The sequence below is a fragment of the Atractosteus spatula genome, chromosome 17, assembly GCF_055471065.1.
Source record: "Atractosteus spatula isolate fAtrSpa1 chromosome 17, fAtrSpa1.hap1, whole genome shotgun sequence".
Lineage (NCBI taxonomy): Eukaryota > Metazoa > Chordata > Actinopteri > Semionotiformes > Lepisosteidae > Atractosteus > Atractosteus spatula.
The window spans coordinates 17,871,334-17,890,773 of NC_142722.1; the positions used below are offsets into that span (position 1 = coordinate 17,871,334).

The 19,440-nt window shown below is 42.0% G+C and overlaps 1 protein-coding gene across 2 annotated transcripts in view; it reads right to left on the reverse strand.

Annotated features, from left to right (window-relative positions):
• Positions 1 to 19,440, reverse strand: part of dtx1 (deltex E3 ubiquitin ligase 1) — a 96,741-nt gene that overhangs the window by 34,544 nt on the left and 42,757 nt on the right. For both annotated transcript variants that reach the window (XM_088935651.1, XM_088935652.1), the window contains one exon: positions 11,608 to 12,307. In XM_088935651.1, the coding sequence (XP_088791777.1) occupies positions 11,608 to 12,307 (700 nt within the window). The remainder of the gene's footprint in view (positions 1 to 11,607; positions 12,308 to 19,440) is intronic.

Consider the following 19,440-nt stretch of genomic DNA (forward strand, 5'->3'; position numbering starts at 1 on the left):
ATTATAAACAGTTTCACACCTGAGAGCAATTTCACATTGATCAAACTGAGATTTAACTGGAGCAGTTTATCCCTTCTCAAAGGGATACAAAGAGTACTAAGTTCTTGAGGAAAAAAGGAATAAAAGAGATGTAAAAAACCTGTTAGCCCCCTAACACTGATGACACCTAGTTTAAAGTACAGGATGGACGGATGTTTGCCCGTTATGCCTTTCGGTATGTAGGGGCAGCAACATCCTGTTGCTGTTACCCTAACATTAGTTTTTTACAGAACAGGACTGTGAGCCTTGTGCCCAACCTCCAACATGGAGGAGCTGGTGCCCAACGTGGGACACGAACCCACTACCCTGAGATTATGAGTCTCATGCTCTACCAACAGAGCTAGAACCACAGAAACAGTTGTATTTTGCAGACTGTGCTTGTACAAAGGAATCATTTTGTAACAGGAAGCTTGTGTGATGTACAGAAAAAAGGCTTCAATCCAGCTTGAAAAAGTGTTGCTGCTGTTTAGTGCTCTGGCTTTACCAAACAAAGTACAAGAGGGATAGCACCTTGAATGCTCAAAGAAAACAGTGCTTGCTACCAATTGCTCTGTCTCTCAGGCTAGAGCTAATCTGACTGCAAATTAATTAAACTGAAAGCAATACAATTCCTCTAGATACAAAACACAATTGTCCTAGTTACAGTACTGCTGACTCCAGAGTTATCTTGTCATGCATTTATATGGGAAATAAAAAGAAAAAAACAAAAGAGCTTAATTATACATTTGCATTAATGTGGCAAGGTCAGTCTGTGGTCAGAATAACAAACCTACAAAAACACCACAACAAATACTGAATACAATAATGATCATGACATATCCAGCTTAACTGATAGCATGAGAAAATTACATCTCTATAGCCTCAGCAGCATAAACATGCTGGTTCACAAGTTTACAAAAGTAAATGCCATCACACGTCCACCTGCCTCACAAACCACACAACAGTCACTTCAATCTCCAGACAAACAATTCTCTTCCCTGTCCACTGAGGGCACAAACTTAAACAGCCCTGAAATGTCACACCTGAACCTCCTTGAATCACCTGTAGGACTCAGACTTTTTGAAGTTTTTACTCCTTGAGGGACATGAACATCAAAATCTCTTACCCTTCCTCCATTTCTGCTCAGCTGCACGATCAGAGCTATTTCCTGATGTTGAGTTCTCTCTCAGCATCTGACCGGTGAACTGCTTGAAGGGGAAGTGAAATGAAGAAGTAGCTGTCACATGAACAACAAGCCCTCTGCGAGCTCAGTTGTTGTGTTTGTGGAGAAGGTAGTTTAATTCAGAAAAATATTCCAGGCACATTCTTCATCTTGCAGGAAGATGGCAGTTTATCGGAGGCAGGAGTAAAACAACAAAAGAAGGAAAACAGTTCAGCTCAATAACACAGTAGAAGAAACCGAACTGACAAGTGTACAACCTTCCAAACAGTTCTTCCCTAATTCCTTCGAGAATCTTTTAGAAAACAAGAGGTTTTCTAGTTCTCTAGAGTTACAATGTTATTTTTTATGGAAAGACATACAGGGGTAATGCGCTGACCACTCATTACTCCAAGGGAAAGAAAAACAATGACCACTGGACAATGTGACCTCATGTCTTTATGCAGTACACACATTTCTGATTCAAGACTGTAGGCCCAAATGCAAACTTGGCCTCTCAGGATCTGTGGAGAGCCGAACTGGAGATGGTGCTGAATTGTCCTGAGTTGAGGCAAGTGGTTTGGTTATTGTACTAGAGGAATGGAAACCTAAGACCATCAATAAGTCTCTGATGAGAGCACCGAATGAGACTGTATAAGCTGGAAATAGCTGCTTTCTATCTCAGATATGTCAATTTAACTTTTCTTGCTTCTGTTTTATCCTCCTGTCTCCTCAGACATTTATTGTGTTTGCTCTTAACTTCAGCTAGCAGTGATCATGTTTGGCAGCATGGAAATAATTTCACGTAAATGTCTCACGCTGGCTGTTTCTAGCTTCAGTCACTATTTACACGATTATAAAATGCATAACTGCTGCAGTGCACACAGTTTACATCATAGTGGAAAACTGAGGCATAGAAAACTTAATCCAGACTGTTGCTTGAAGTGGTGGTGTTAGACCATAGGTGGCACTCTTCTCACTGAACAAGAAATCACAGACCTTAGTATGACACCTTCTTTAATTAATATTCTGACTACTTTTGGTCAGTAAGGACTTCGATGCTCTATTCAATAGAGTGGGGATGCCCCAAATAAGTTTCACATACAGTATATGTTTCTTAATCTGGTACACATACATCTTCCCACTATTTTGACAGAATACATCATTTCTCACTTCGCCACATACAGTGAGCAGGAACCTACTGCTACCCATGCAGAAGGTGTTGCTGCCCTGTCCATTGACTGCTCTCTCTTACTCCTGAAATCCTTGTGGAACAAAACAAGCTAAGATCCTGGTTTCCCCTGTTTCCACTGTTCATCCACACTCTGTGAGTAATGGGATCTTTTGTTGCTGAGCCCTCAATCCCTGGGAACACTAAAACAAATCAGGGACTCAGACACCCTGGGTGCTTTTAAGTGTAACCCAAAAACTGACTTTTTCAGAAAGGCTTTTCTTTTTTCTGTGTTCTATCTACTGTATCCAGTTTGTTTTATTGGCTTAGTAATTGTATTTATCTATCTTTAATTCTGGGTAAGCAGTTTTGTATTTATCCTAAAGTGCTTTGGTATAACAGCTCTTAAAGCCACTTACATGTATATAAAATAAGATTCAGTACATGCAGTAAATTCATAGTAATATTACAATATTAACTACTCTAGTTAAGACCGATTTATATTCAGATGCAATAACTTTAAAGCCTTTAACCTGTACAAAAGTAGCATCCCATTCCAACTCTTGAACCCTCAGATGGTTTTACCTCTGTAGAGACGAGAAAACACTCCAGAACTATCAGCTGAAACTTGCGAAGGTTAAGCCAAGCACTAGACGCAGTCTCTGGTCCTGAGAAAAAGGGGATGTGACGTGTTTCTTCTTTATTTTCACACTGGCATGGTGGGCTTGCCCAGTGTGCGTGTGGGCAGCACATTCACACACACACACGTGTCCTCTGAAAGGCGGTCTGGTTATCGTTGTCCCTGGGCTCGTGTGGCGCTCTGCCTGCGGAGGTCAGTGCTGGCTGGCTCTGTGTCTGTGGAGCACGGCTGTGTCAGGGAGGCAGCCTGCGCGCTTGCGAGTGAGTGTGTGGGTGGGTGGGTGCAGGGGGGCAGTCAGCTGCCGTGTGGGTTCAGTTTGCTCAGGACGGAAGGATTGTCTCTACGTTTGCTCACTGCGCCTTCAGCCTCTGTGGCGGCGCTTCTGCTTCAGAGTGAGAACCACACTTTTCCTGTGTGCCGACCCACTCGTCTGGGAACCGTAACACCTCACACGTCTCTTTCTCTTTCTCACACACACACATCAGCTTCGACAGCCGCGCAGTATCAACAGCCTGTCTGTCTTTCTATTTGGGTCACATGAAACGTGTCGAAGTCTGTCATGTGAAATGTTTGTTTTTCCGAGTTGTTTTCCTTAGGCGGTTTCGGTATTACATTATTTTTTTTACAGATGTATTTGAAGAAAGGAGTGCTTGATCTTTTTTAGAAAAAGTAGGTTTGTTTGTGAAACTGTACCAGTCTGTCCAGTTACTTGTCATATTCCATTTTAAATGTCAAACATAAGTATTTTCGCTCTCCTGATACATTTCCAGATCGGTCTATTGATCATGGGGGTGACACTGCTGCCCAGAAAATAGTTTCCCTTTGGAATGAATTGGCTCCATGCCACCAGCTATATGAAATACATTTAGGGGAGATCAGGGAATTCGTGGCAATTACAAGCTGTGAATATATGAACTGTTTAATAATTCAATTATTCTAACTGATGTAACTCTGTATTTTGGTACAATATTACTTTAAAAGTACTGCACATTATTTAGAATTTACTTACTGTATGCTTAACTAAAACCATTGGGTAAGTGAATGATAAAACGTCGTATTAAATTGAGTTAAGAAACAGATTGAACACATTCTCCACCCTCTAATAGTGCATCATCTGCTTCATCTTCTCATTTTGCTGTTTAAGCTCACTGTGTTACAATACTGCACCATATTTGCTGTGTTTGCCTTTAGTGTATAGTTTTGCAATCTATTTTTTCTTCAGTGTGAAGCTTACTGCATTATATTTTGTGCTGTATTCTGCAATTTATTTAAAACTACTCTTCATATTCCGGTAAAGGCTGTTTGTGTTTGAAAGGATAATATAGAATGACCTGTTTTATATAATTATATATTATGGATAATAGTAAATACATCTAAGATACATATAGTATTTTACATAAATAGTAGTTCATAGCAAATTTTGTGTTCATATATCACATTAACAACTGTTTAATTTTTAGTTCATTTCATGAAAGTCTTCCTAATTATTACAGAGAATAGAAATTCTCCTACTGCTAACAATAATATTGAGCAAGACTCACCCTTCAAAATAATTAGGGGAAAGCAGGGAGCTCACCACATAATTTACAGCACAAACACAGGGATTATCATGCAATCAGGTGACATCTGCTGTGTCTCTCCAGGACTCGGATGAGCTGGCGTTGCTAACAGCTTACGGTGAGCAGCTTTTCAATACTTCCTGTTTCTAATTCCATACCTGAAGCGTCCTGCCTCTGCCCACCAGCATACCTAACTGTGTACTCTTTCCCAGAGGGCTGGAAACACAAGCTCAGCAAATCCTCATACCCTCATCACACTCTGCACCCCCCCTTCCAAAATCCTATCCCATCATCCCTTTACACCCACCACAGCCCTGCAGCCGGCTTACTCAAGCTCTTCTTCCTGATAGACTCCCGCCACCACCTGCCCACACAACACAACCACACTCAGTCCCATGTCAGCGATGAGGGGTTTTATCAGGTACTGTTTTCATCAAGATGAGTATCTCCCAGGCTGATGTTTACACAAAAATAGCACTGTTGGCAGATTCGGCATTTTCAACACACCCTCATTAGGACAGCTAAGAAAAAAAAATACTTTTTAGAAGGTTAACCTTGAGATTTTTTTCCCAGAACAGCTAGAAAACAAAAGAATGCTTCAAGTAGGACGTTCAACAAGTCAGAAAGGAAATCAGTGGTAAGAGGAGATGAGATGAAGTGCTCTTTGAAGCCTTGATGCTTTCAAACCCACAACCTTAACTCTAAAAGATCTCTATCGCTAGCATTTCCACTCCATGTTCCCTGCTACATTACCGAGTCATTTTCAGATCAGACAGCTTTTCCAAGCTCACTTTCCTTGATCTATTATTAATCTGTCCCCGAGCGTCTCTGCTGGTTGCTGGACCGAAGGCGAAGCTGGTTTCAGTACAAACAGACAATCGACCATCAAGCACTGTGGCGGGGGGAGCAGGCTAGACCCACACCAGAGAACTTTAAAAGAATTGGAAGGAAATGAGGGCTTGGCAGTCCGGGAGGTCTCTGCTCGTCGGGATCGAGAGGAGCCAGTTGAGGTGACTTAGGCATGTGGTGAGGAAGCCTCTCTGGGGAGGCGGTCCACTGGGAAGAGACCCAGAGGCCGACCCAGGACATGCTGGGTACCCTGCCCTGCTCTGCCAGTTACCACCGCAACCCTCACCAGGAGCAAGCGGTTAGTGATGGAAAGAAATGGCATTAATTTTAAAGCAATTTGATGAAACCTGGGTCCTACAAGCCTTAGCTCTGCTGACAGTGCTGCAGAAAGAAATAGTGTGTCTACACGTTCAGCAGCTGCCTGCATGTTACTTGTGTCTCTCTGGCAACTGGTACAGAGGTTGTAGTGGTAAATCAATCTGAATCGCACATCCTGGTTTCCAAAATCGTGGAATAGGAGAAGAAAAAGAATTGTTGAAATGTCACCTGGAAAGTTTTCCCTGGGGGCAGCACAGTGGCGTTGTGTATGTGTGTGCCCTGCTATGGACTGGTGTCCCACCCAATGTGTATCCTGCCTTGTCAGTGCTATCCAGGACAGGCTCTGCCTCCCCCAGACTCTGAATTGGATAAATTGATTAGAAAATAGATGGATGGAAATTTCCATTGATAGGAATGTAGTTATTCCCATTATAGGGAATTATAGAATATAGTAGGATAAAAAGACTATAGTTATTATAGAATATAGTAGGTTTGGGTAGTACCTACTGTATCTGCTATGATGCTGTTTGTTGTACAGAAATCTTGATGCATTTAGTGCCTAGGGTAAAATACTTAAAGGGTCAAAAGTAACCTTACTTGTGCCAATTGCACTCTAGTTTCCAATAATAGTGTTTTCATTAACACCAGATTGTGAATAAAGGGCTGCAAAACAACACTCCTGTTACCAATCTTACTGCAGAGCATCATAAAAGCTACCATAATGGATAAGCCCTCAATCAAGACATTTACATTTTTAGGTGGATTTTAGATCAGTGAGTCACCCTCTTTCTAGTAATGGTTAAAATGCACGTAAGGCTGGAAGTCATATCCCAGTCGCTAATTTAACATATAAATCCATGCTACAAGTGACAAAAGTAAATGAAAAGGCTACACCAGCAATGGGATATGAATGGGATGTGCTCCTGTGAATTGCAGATCGATAGAAGTGACAAAGTTGAAATGTGCATCTTAATGACATGAAAGAGAGATTTTACTCTTAATAAACAGTGCAACTAACTGGAAACATCGGATCCCCTCCACAATCTTCCCTCCAGGTGGACAACACTGTCCCAGTCCTGAGACAAGCACGGATATCAGGGCTGTCAATGGATGCCGGATGGCTGTTTCACTTTCTGCAGGCAAATCTATCCACTTGGAAGGAGTGCAGTAAATCAGCACTGAGCCACACAGAGAAAGGAGGAGAGAGGACTCCTGCCCACTGAATGCTGACTCACCCAAATCGCCCAGCAGTTTGCGCATGACACTGTTTCTTATAGTTCGACGTCTATTTTAAAATACCCAGCAAAACAGAGTCTCAGTTGAACAGAAAGCTGCTGATTCATCTGTGTTGGAAACACAGCATATGAGGGATGAGGCAGGGAACAATTGTAAAAGTCACACACTGTACAGGCCTTTTCTGATCGCAACCCAGGAGCTGAACCAGGGCCACAGTGCTGCGAGGCAGCAATACTGACCACTGCGGCACCGTCCTCGCCTATCGAAAGCCAGTCTATTATCTCCAGCCGAAACTCACTGTTTGATAACTCGTTTATCACAGAAGGGGTTACAAGACAAGCCAATGAATGGAATATTTATCTTTCTTCTTACATTCCTTTCTTGAACTTTGCAATAGTACGTTGTAGAATGTAGTGTAATATTACTTCACATTTCTTCAGAAAGGGAAATCGGGCCTTAGAGGGGACACACATTTCATACAGGTTAGCCAGTTACTAAACTTTTCTGATTGTAATTTAAGACAGAAGGACAGAATTGACCTTCACTGTTTTCAAACCCCCTTCGTCTTTTCATATTCTAAGAGTCTTAGCCTCGTCAGCCGTAAATCCAGGATCTGATATGCTTCCTGGTCTGGTCTGCATGATGTCCGGCAGAACCTCTCTAAGTCCATCCCATCGCATGTAAAAGAAAAACCACAAAGGCAAAAAATAACGGCTACACACAAAAAAGGACCTTCACACAAAATCAGTTACAGAGCATTTACACCAGATGAGCAGGCACTCGTCAGTACTGGGTTGTCCTGGTTCTGTACTCGGGTTTGAACGAGAAGAAACATCAGGATTTTAGGCCACCACAAGTGCCAGAATCCCTTTATGTGTTAATCTGCCTTGGCAAGGGCGAGACAGACACATGATGGTAATTACTGCAGACATGCAAAAAGAAGAGCGCTCACCCCACTCCCGGCCACTGGACAGCATCCAACCCAGCTCTGTTTCCATCCCTCAATGAGGGGCCTTGCAACTGCAATGAAGCATGACCCCAGCTGCTCCAGGGTGAGACACCTCTGCCTCACTCTGAAGCTAACTTGTGCACGTCTGTCAACTCGATAAGCAGGGTTAAAGGCGGAGGACGTGCACATGTGCAGAATTTTGGACGTGATTTTTTCCTATGTTATCAGCAATCCCTTTTCCTAAGCGACTGCCCCATTCTCCTTTTTAAGGTACTGTATTTGCAATCATGATGTTCAGTCACAGAGGATACGATACACCCTCCTGCAGGAATCATGTCAAACAGAGAATGCACATGGAGTAAAGGGCAAAATCACACTGTTGTAATAAGGCTGGAGCAAAAACTAAATATAGCATTGTGTTAAACAGACTTTGCAATTAATGAGCTAGAATGGAAAACAAGGTACTATGACTTACATGAAAGAAGAAGGGTACATGAATGAGATTTTGAATCCCTCTTTTCTCCCAGATAAGCCAACTCTTACAGTATATAACCTCTTCTCTGTCAGTTACAGTCACACACTGCACTTGCGGAATAACGGTTTCATAGTAAGGATGATGGTCCTTGGAGACGAGATTAAGCACAATGCATGTCAAAGCAGACACTCCTTTTGAAGCCCTGAAGAAAAGACAAGATACTAAGATGCTGCTGCTGTAGTAAGACCTTGACTCGTTAGAGAAGAATGTGATCTAATTAATTAGATCTAATCTAATTCCTTGAAATCTCACCCCCCAGTTACTTTAAAGTCCTATAGTGAGACAGATTGGGCTGTGGGCTGCAGACTCCAGACTCCGCTGAATGCACACCCCTCCAAGAGGCTGAATGACCACTAGAAATTCATTTTCTTCAATTCCTTCACCAACATACCTTACAGAAGCTTTTCAACTATAATGACAGGATAGCTAAATAGTCTCTTTGCCTGATGCAACTGCTAGTCAAGCCCAGCTCTGTTTCCTCATTCACAGCAGCATAAATGACTGACTGCACTTATGCCTATCTCAACACTGCGGGGAAGTGTTGCCTCACTGCTGTTTTTGACCTGCAGAAACTATTCTGATGCTCCTGTTCAACATGCCTGAGCTCAATCAGATGACATGACCACCAGAAAGAATGAGTACAGCTGGCCAAAGTGAACGTCCTTTACCCTGGATATTATAAAGTATAGTTTGATGTTTTCTACGTTTATTTTTCTTGTTTTTAAACAACAATGACTGCCTTATTAAGAGATCTCCGTATCTTAGTTAAGAAAAGAACTCTAGATGCTTTTACAAATAATTAAGATTTTGAAAGCTGGATTTTTTTTTGTGTCAGACAGCATACAAATACATACTGTATTTAATGTTGAAATAATATTTGTTATCAAAACTCTTGCAGAACACATCAGCTCAGCCTGGTGAAAATAAAGCTCCCAGACTTGAGGCTAAATTGGGTTACTGGAAGAATGAAAGAGAAAACTAGCAGGTTTGCAAACCAGTTACCTCTCAGATGTGTTTCAATTGCAAATAAATGGAAATAATTATCTCAAAAAAGACACAAATGTAAGAGGAACCACCCTTGCTTCTGAATTAAAACATTTTGTGGTTTTTAATGATAAAACAGTATAGTTTGTTTACAGTAAATTTGTTTGGATGAGTGTCATTTGATCCAAACTTCAACTTCACCATATGTGATGAGAACTTCAAACTCTAATTATAAACTAACTGCAGGATATACACTATTTTCCTTCCTTCCATGTTCTGAAGAAACCATGCCTGAGACAGCCACCAAAACTGAAATAAATCATTATATTTGTTGTACCAAATTTCCAGAGAGTCCCGTGTCAGTCCCTGTGATCCAGTTCCATGAGTGTCCATAGCATACAGTATCTGTACAAACTGCTCGTACCGTACTTGTACTTTCTTAAAATTCATACAAATGTTTTTGCACATCGAAAATAAAATAGACACTTCTGTTTCATGAGTAACTGGAAAAGAAAAGTGGAAGCAATTTTAAATGTCCTGGGAAAGTCCAAATTCTACTTTTCTAATTTCATTACACAGCAACCTTGAAATGCTTACTGTAGGTAAAAGTAAATGATGGGAGCCGAATAGGATTTCATACTGCTATGGACCAGCAGAACTCTGTTAAAAGAGAAATCGCTGTATAATATTTAATGCCTTTTTAATTCATGCAGCAGGAAACACTCAAAATTCTGCATGGTGTGTAAATGCACAGGTATAGGAACTGATGGTAAGAGTGATTAAGAGCATATACTGTAAGACAAAAGTGCACATGTGTACGTGGTAGTGGGTTATCTTATGTGTAAAGGCTTAAATCTGTCCAAGACTGGATTTGTATCAACTTGTGCTGTTGCAGCAAAATGTCTATTCCTGTGAGTCACAGAGAGTGTGAATACGCACAGGTGTTACTCAGTTTGTTTCAGGAAGGGCTTTGGCTTTGCGGATCTCAGATTGTGTAAGAGTGAACTTTTGACACAGACCTTTGGAAGGTGCGTGCATCTGTGAGTGTGCCTGAATGTGGTGGGGGAAATTCTGAACGTGCGTGTATATGTGCATGAACGCTCGTCTTTCATGTCTAAATGGCACCACATACAGTGCATACATATCTGTTTTTCTTAGTATCAGTTCATTTGCTCAGATCAGAGAGGAAACCGAAAACAATGAGCAATATACTCCTGGGAATACTTCTGTAACTGACAACTCTGATGTTCTGCAGATTAAATCTTTCATTGGACACGATCCGATTTCTCTGCAAACACATTTGCAAAGCGCTATCGTATAAGAAGCCAGAAATTCCATTGTTGTATTTGCCTCATTTTACAGAACAGATGTCACACACAAGCAAATGTTCTTGATAGCAGATTAAAAACATAGTTAAATGTTTTCATCTTTATTTTTTTATTCAATTGTGGGTAAAGTGATTACGAAACATACAGATTAGAGTTGCATGGAAAAAAAATTTGAATTAAGTCTACTAGGCGTAAAAATGACTGGGGAGAGCTCATGCATTGAGTTTCCATATTGGTTGAAGCACTATGTCTGTTAAGGAAACATAGATGCTATCCTAATTAAAACCAGTTTTGCATGTGATTAGAAGTAATAAAAGAAATAGCAAAGAATTCCTAGTCTTCTGTGCTCAGTGAATCTGTTTCTCTTCAGTGTACCGAATCATATATTAATAATCTCAGCCAAAGCCACTCTAAACCTGTCCCTAAAAACACTATTCAAATAATCAGATATAGACTCACTGGCCAAAATATTAGGGATCCCAGTGAAAGGAATAGATTTCCTCAGTGGCAAAGTCTAGCTGTCATGAGAAGCAAGAAGCAGACTTACTGTATCTTCCCAAGCCAGAACACTCACAGACCTTAGTCCTCCTGAAACCTAGCAGAATGCACAGTTTGAACAGCACACACTACCCTCGCCACAGACTCAGCTGAAGAAGACCTTGCGAGACAAACAGGGCATCTGAGCTCTTCCTGCTGCTTGCAGGGTTGCATCATGCCATTTGCTGGTGGACCTAATAATTCGGTCAGAGTCGCGTTCAATGTTCGCAGCTCGACCTACGGGCACAGTGACTCAGTATCACTGGTTCTGCTGCAGAGCAGGGCAGAACCCAGCGGGAACGTGCGACGGTAGCCAGCTCTTACCCCGGTGGAATGGCCCCTCGGGCGCTGCCCATGGCCGTGCGCTGAGTGCCAGGCCGGTTGAGGTTGTTCTGCCCGGATATGGTGCCGGAGGCGGGCAGGGCCGGGAGGACGGGGGGCCGGGGGAAGGTGGCGGCAGGCGGGGGGGACTGCACCTGCTCGGGTTTGGCTGGGCCCCCCACACCGGTGCCAGAGGAAGGGGGTGCCCAGAGAGAGGTGCCGGCAAAGGTGTTGCTCTGACGGACCATGGTGAGGGTGCCCGTAGCCCCGTTGGCTCCCACGTAGACTTTGCGGCGCTGGGACGCCAGGATGGCGTTGGAGGCGGCGCGGGTGCTGTTGACCAGGATGCACTGCTGGCAGGAGCAGGGCTGGCCCGAGCTGGCCCCCACGGGCCAGGACTGGGACTTGGGGATGGAGCCCATGGTCAGCGGGTAGGCCAGGTCCATGCGGCGCCGCAGCCGGCGCTTGCGCTGGCTCTGCCGGTTGGTCTGCGCCATGCTGTTGAAGTCGATGAGGTAGCAGAAGCCCAGCGAGGTCAGGTCCAGCCAGGGGTGCTGCTTCTCGTAGGCGTTCTGGATGGTGACGCAGATCTCCATGTCGTAGGGCGTCCAGGAGCCGCTGTCGTTCTCCCACTCCCACACCACACCCTTCCCAGGGGCGGACGACGGGTCGTAGAAGTTCCTCTGCACTGGGCGCATGGTTCCTGGGTGGGCAGAGACAACAGGTCAGAACAGGGAAGCAAACCGGAAGACGGCTTTGCCTGGCAAACAGCTCTTGGTGTTTTATATCCTATTCATGAGAACGACAAGCTCTTCTGTTTAATCCTTCCTCCTGTATATTTAACTCTGCAAAGGACAGTACCTACTGTAATAATGACTGAAGCTATTAAACCCTTTTCAGAGAGCTAAGGCAGATAAAGATATAAATATCTGTAAAATATATATATCTGTAAAACCTGATGTGCCGGGTGAGCCTTCTCTTAATTTCTCCACCTGTTCATCAGAAATGACAAAGCAAATCACAACTTTTTGTTAACTGTTTTACTACTTCGAATTTTACTTGAAAATAGTACAGCAAGTGTGGCACAGTGATTAGCATTGCTGCCTCGCAGCACTGTGGCCCTGAGTTCAGTTCTGAACCAGGAGCCCTGTCTGTGTGGAGCTTGTATGTTCTCCCCACGTTCACGTGAGTTTCCTTCGGTGCTCTGCTCTCCTCCCACTGGTGTGAGTGTGCAAGTCTGTGTCTGTGTGTCTGCCCTGCGGTGGACCGGCGTCCTGTCCAGAGCGTCCCCTGCCATGAGCCCGTTGTTCGCTGGGATGGGACCCTGCTCCCGTGCGACCCTGAACTGGATGACGCAGATAGATGATTGATGGCTGTGCAAAAAAGCATTCTATGGTTTGCAACACAACAATTTGCATTTCTGAAGAGACATAAAAAATTCCTCCTTGTTCCCATCTGGAAACAAACTTGAGGCAGATACTACTGGGAGTCATTTGCTCCACATTTGTAGTTGATGAAGGTCTTCAGTCAACTCCAGGAAAAGAATTAGGCTTAAGGAGATATGTGGAGTGTTGTATTGTATGCAGCAGCTGAAAAGAAAAACATCAAAGCTGAGCAGGTCTGACTGTTAGCTACTTCACTGCTACAGGAAACAGGAAAACTCTGCAAAATGGGAAAGCTTGAGACAAATCCTTTTTAATGACATACCTGAGGCCTATGACCTTCTTTAGTTATAACATACAGTATCTTAGTCTTTCAGTTTTGCTCTCCTATATAAAAAGTGTCACTATTTGCTACCGTATGGCCTCATAATTCCTATCTGGAACAAAACCTTATTTCATAACCATATTTTCTCTTATCATAAATTCATTAAACCATCATCTTAAACAGTATTGATTACAGTGAGCAAACTAATGTTATCCTTTGAAATCTGGCGAATACACTTTTTTGAATACACTCCCTCCAGAGCAAAGACACATTGAAATGGTTAGAAAGGGTTGTAGATTTCTTTTTTGTAATGTAGGTAATCCATTGACTCGTTTGATCATCTGCTAGGGCTATACTGTATGTATTGATTATGCAATTATTCTAATGTTTTTATTTTTTTAGAGAGGAGAACCGACAGAGGTGATTAACACTTAAAACTGAAGAACAGCTGCAATAGTCCGTATTGATTAATCAGCACATTACAAGCAGAAATTGTTTTATTTAAGGATTTCATTGTTGGACTGGATCAAACACAAAGCAATTTTATATTAAAAATTATTTTCACTTGGTAATAAAATTGTTAATGATTTCAATCAATCATATTGAACACCTTTTACTCCCAATCAAAATGCACAGTTACCTGCATCTCTGCTACCTATATTGGTAGCAATTTGGTTCAGTTAATTGGAAAATCTCTCATCTGTATTTACAAAAACAACCTTGTAGTGTAAGAAAGGTCGAGCAAGCGGCGATTCTGAATGATGATCGCTATTATATCCAACTCCATACTAAGGAAACTGCAAGCAAATATCAAGGAAGCCTGTAATTTATAAAAGGTAAAAAAAAAACATTTGTCATGCTTAGATTAGGGTGGAGGTAGCAATTATTTATCAAGGACTTTAAATATTTTCCAGATAACCAATAGGTACATGCTTTGCAATATTGTACAGACTGTGCATTCATTCACTACACTGGCAAAATACAGCTAAATGTAAGTTACAGGAATATCCTGACATCAGAGTCTTGATTGTATCACTGTAACAAGAACCATGCACACCCAGAGGTGCACACCGCTTAAACATCAATTAAGGATAATTACAGTTACCTGGGCCAGCAATTAGCAGTTACAATAGTTCTCGTGATGTTCGTGATGAGAGCAATTAGCCATCGATGACCAAGAAACTACTGAAGATGACAAATTCCCTGTTTAATATAAAAAAGTGCACCTCCACCACAGAGAAAAGAGAGAATGTAACTAGAGCCGAAAGCAATCATGTGAAAGCTGAGCAATCATGCCCAGCAACAGCACAATGTAGCATTTGCACCCCAGTCACAGCACATTAGCAGAGAAAAAATGGCGTTATATATGCTGACCTTGACGCACAATTGCAACCGCATTAAAGGACTTGATTGCTCATAAAATAATTCAGGGGGATAAATCTGCAGCACGCTGCCATTTCCCCAGCTACCCAATGGTTCAGTCTGAGCCTTTTACTTCTTGATGCTTATAAAAATGAATTTGAGAATTAATTCTAACTAAGACTTACTGCATCGCGGACTTATGTCTTAGAATGTCTTTTGAGAGACCCATGAATCTGGTCAAAAGTTTGCTATGAATTTTCACTAGCAGTTGCTGTGTGACAAGCTGGTCTATGAGAGCTCTGTCACCAAGGCAGCCAACACAGCAGGATGAACTGTGACCCAATAGGCTTTTACAGGGTATCAATATTTTAAAGTCTAGTAACCAATGTGTGTTTTTAATCAATAGCAATTTGTTCTGTAAAGCCAATAGCAGTCAACTGCATCACTGAAGAGCTGCAGGACACTCAATTTCCAAGTGAACTCTTGGGTCTCTTACATAAATGAACAAACTACCACAATTAGTCGCAAAACCCAATTTCAAGATGACCTACACATGAATGTTCACTCCTGATCTGAAGCAAACGCTCCTGCTAAGATGAGCACTGTCAGGTGTCATTTGTTTTATCCTATAATGATGTTTTGAAAGCATACAGTGATAATTTAAAAAAACTTTATCTTGAATTGTGCAGGTGGGAAGTTGTATGGAAACTTAAAATGTTGAACGGATTTCTTTAAGTTCAACAAAGAAACAAAGATCCAAAGGACACATACTGTATACGAAAATTCTTTACACTAAGGATGGTGGATATTTAGCCAGTTATGTCTGTGACGTTGATCATAGCTTGGTAAGTTATTAGCAACTTTCCTTTGTACACACACTTTTAAAAAATAGTTTTAACTTTGTCCTCTAACTGTTAAATATATTGCCTCACTAATGACTGCCTTTGATCAGCTCATTATTTATTTTGGAAGCTAAAACAAAGTGAAATCCAAAACTATCAAAAAAATGCAAATTGCAGGAGCCAAATTAAGCTTTAATAAACTTGTTTTATCCTAAATATTGCTGACAAAAGGGAAACAAAAACAGAAAACCAAAACTTCATTGACATGCGGAAAAATAAAAACATCCTCAGGACCTACAGTACCAGCTTAGTCTTCTGTGAAAAAATGTCTTACAGAGTGAGATTCTCCTACTATATAGTATTTTATACCCAGGCACTAAACTGGTAGGGATTTTTAAGACCTGCTCTGCTCTTCTACATGATAAACAGCACCTAGAGAATGTGATTTCACTGTGGCACAAACTTTGCCCAAGCAGGATTTTTAGCATCCACAAAGTACCGTAGCTATGTCTGATTTGTTCAGGTGGGGAGCTGCGTCAGCATGCGTAGGCTGCAAAGAAACAAGTAATAGGTTTATTCCCTGCTGAAAAGAGAAGAAAGAAAACACAACGTTTCAGCCTTCTTCAGGTGTTAGAAAGGTGTGCTTACTGCCCTGTCTTTCTCACACCTGAAGAAGGCTTCACGGCCGAAACGTTGTGTTTCTTTCTTCTCTTTTCAGCAGGGAATAAACCTATTACTTGTTCCTCATGTCTGATTTGTATAAGGACTGTATAAGTGATTCTAATTAGCTATTTTGTCAACTCTATTATCTACAGCATTTCCAGAGCACTTCCAGAGGCTAGGATGTGTGAACTACACACAGACATTTGCTACTGCAGTCATTTATAATAGGACTTCAGTCTTCTGTCTCACTAACAGGACCGAGGACCAGGAGGCTCAGTATAATTACTCATGGCAAAACAGTTTGAGTCAGTGAGTTATCCGAACAGTCAGTGCTTGAACTTTCTGCTAATAAGCTCTTTTCCTGAACTATGGACCACCCAGCATTCTCTTCAGTCGTAGGCAAAACTCGTCACTTAGTTTAAACATTAAAAATGAGGATAGAGGGAGTTTCTGTATTACTGAAGACTGACAAAAACTGCTACAATATAAGTACTGAAGTGTCTCTGCCAGTAATAACACTCTTCAGATAAGATAAAACTGAAACGCACTGCAACAGATCTACATCACATCTGGCTACTGCTAAAAGCTAAACACTAATATGCTATGTGAACACAAAAATTGAGATCCTCTCAGTAAACTTGCATTGTGTTGACTACACTAGGGGCTCGTGAGTGGCCACGTTGAGATCTATTTCGATTTCATTAGCCACCTTATATGGTGTACTGCTTGAGGACGTGCAAAGACTGCTGCTCTCTCACATCTCCAAAACAAAACTCTAGGAATTAAATGATTGCAAAGCATATCACAAAAGGCCATTTTTAAATAAATGCAATAGAAATGCCTCCAAAGGTTAAGTCACAGGACTGAGCAGGTTAAAGGAACTGCATGGGCTTACGTTACTGCATTTTCTAGCAAAATGAGAACTCTGACCTCAGCGCTGGCTTGTTCTGTCTCCATTAATCACCCCTGACCGGTTGCTGCAATAGTTTAGACCAGTTGCTTCTGTAGTTTACCCAATAATCTTTTATGCATGTGACCTGCTCTGAAGGATCGTGGCTACAGGCAGTATTTTCATTTCATTAATTTTACAGCTATGGCCTTAAAAAGTCAAAGTATTCATCTTCAAAGAGATGGGGTCGTCCATTGTAATTAAAAGAGCAGGACAGTTTTTTTTCCAAAAGAAAAAGGAGTTTCTATTTTAAAAAGCAGGGAGACCTTTTTTGGTGCTCTGTTCCTTCAGCTTCTCACTGGAGTTGCAGTGCAGATCAAACTCTCTCTTGTGATAAAACTACTTAGAGTTTCGACACCACCTTCAAGTGAACATTGTGCCAGAATACTAGAAATAGAACCAATCATTGAGATTGCAACAGGACCGTACTGGGGAAGAGTGGTGACGGAGCTCAGATCTCTGTAATATCTGTGTTATACAGCAGCTGCAGCTTGTCAGGTTCCTACCGGGGTAGGCTTTAAAGAACATTACAGTAATCTAAACAGGATGATGCTACAGAAAGTCAGAAAATCACTGACTTGCTGTAGCCCCTGCCCTGCTGCTTGGTGCAGTGGTTATTTTTTTTTTTAAAAAGGAACACAGCTGCATTATTGACACTCTCACTGTGGCTTCCCAGATTCCTGTCAGGAAACAGAGAGGGAGAGTGCTCGTGTACATCTGAGAGTGTGTGCCTACAGCCAGGAGCTCTTTACGTCCTGTGTGTCTCCCCAAGGCACCCAGCTGACACATGAGCTCACACTGCCCCGTGTCAGGAGTGTGAAGGTCCTTCCTTATGAAACAAATCCATGATCCTTATCCTCCCTCTCTCCTGGGCCCTAATTTCATAATAACTGGAGACAAACAGTGAGGATGCAAAGAGAGCATGAAAAGTTCACTCTCCAGCCCTCTGCTGCTGTAACCGCTTTGAACTAGGACTAGATCATGAATGCTGCTACAGTACTCCTCTCCACCAGATAAAAAACAACTTTAACTAAGCTTTCTGAAAGTGAATGAGACAATTTAACGGTGAAAAGCCATACAGCTGGCAAACTATAACACACTGTCTGCAGATTCATGGATGCTGCAAAGCATTTCATGAACTCAATGGCTTATTTGATATGAAATAATAATGAACTTTATTTTATAATACATGTACGTATTGCCTCCAAATGTAGCTTCTCAAAGCCCTTCACAGTAGGAGCAGAGAAAGAGCAGTAATTAAAACGCCTACAGTAAGCGGTGAATGGAAAGATTTAGAGGTGGCAAAACAAGGAAGAAGATAAACACATAAAGTAAATAAAGAAAGAAAACTGGAACGGGTGAGAGCAGGGGCAACAATTCTGCCAGTGTTCCTCCTCAACCGGAGCCAAGGTCAAATTCAACAATCTCGAAAAATTTAGAAAGGTCTTCCTTCAGACTTCTGTGGTCAAAGCTAAAGAAACACACACAGTTCTTTAACGTATCCACATAAGACAGAAATATTAGTTACTGGCCTTTGCGTGTAGAGCTTGTGTGGTTTTCAGGGGGCCATGAAGGGCCATGAAGACGAAAGAAAGGATTTTCCTGACTCTCAGGAACAAACTCACCTAAGGAAAGGCGCTAATCATGACCTGTTTGCTGTGCTCCCATGCATCGTTGTATCAGCCAAATCTTATTTTTTAAGATATGGTAAGTAGTTTATTCTAATGTGGCCAATACTGGATAAGAGGTACAAAAATGAATTGTTCAAAAAAGAAAAATGCACATCAGCCCATCAAACTACACAAGGTCTCTGCAAAGAAGGCGAGAGAAGGATGATCCAGCTGGCAGGCTTTGCACTGTGGGAGGACAACAGGGCGAGTGGGAGCCTCAGCAAGGCCTGACCCCACTGATAGCGTCCACTGTCTCTCTGGGCTGCCTGGGGGCTGTCAGCACAGGATGAGCAAGAAATCACCGCTGTTGTGGAAACTTTTCAGCACTTCTCAGCACAACCAGATTGTGAGAACTCTTTCGGCTTGTTGTTGTTTTTGTCATGGCCATCTCTGTGAGAAAAAGTTTCCACTGCTGTTCTCAATTCACAAAAGGCAAAGAGTAAAAGGTGCCGTATTGCTGTTTGCAGGATTCTTAAGAACTGGAGGGAATTTATGACAAGCCAAAGCAGCTAAAGAAAAACAAGTCTCATCTTTGGTTTCAAAATATTTCAGTTCAGGTTTTCAGTTCAAAACCCTTTTTTTAGTAATGGGTCCAGCCAGTTCGGATTGTGCAGCATTGACAATGAGATAAAACACAAGCCAC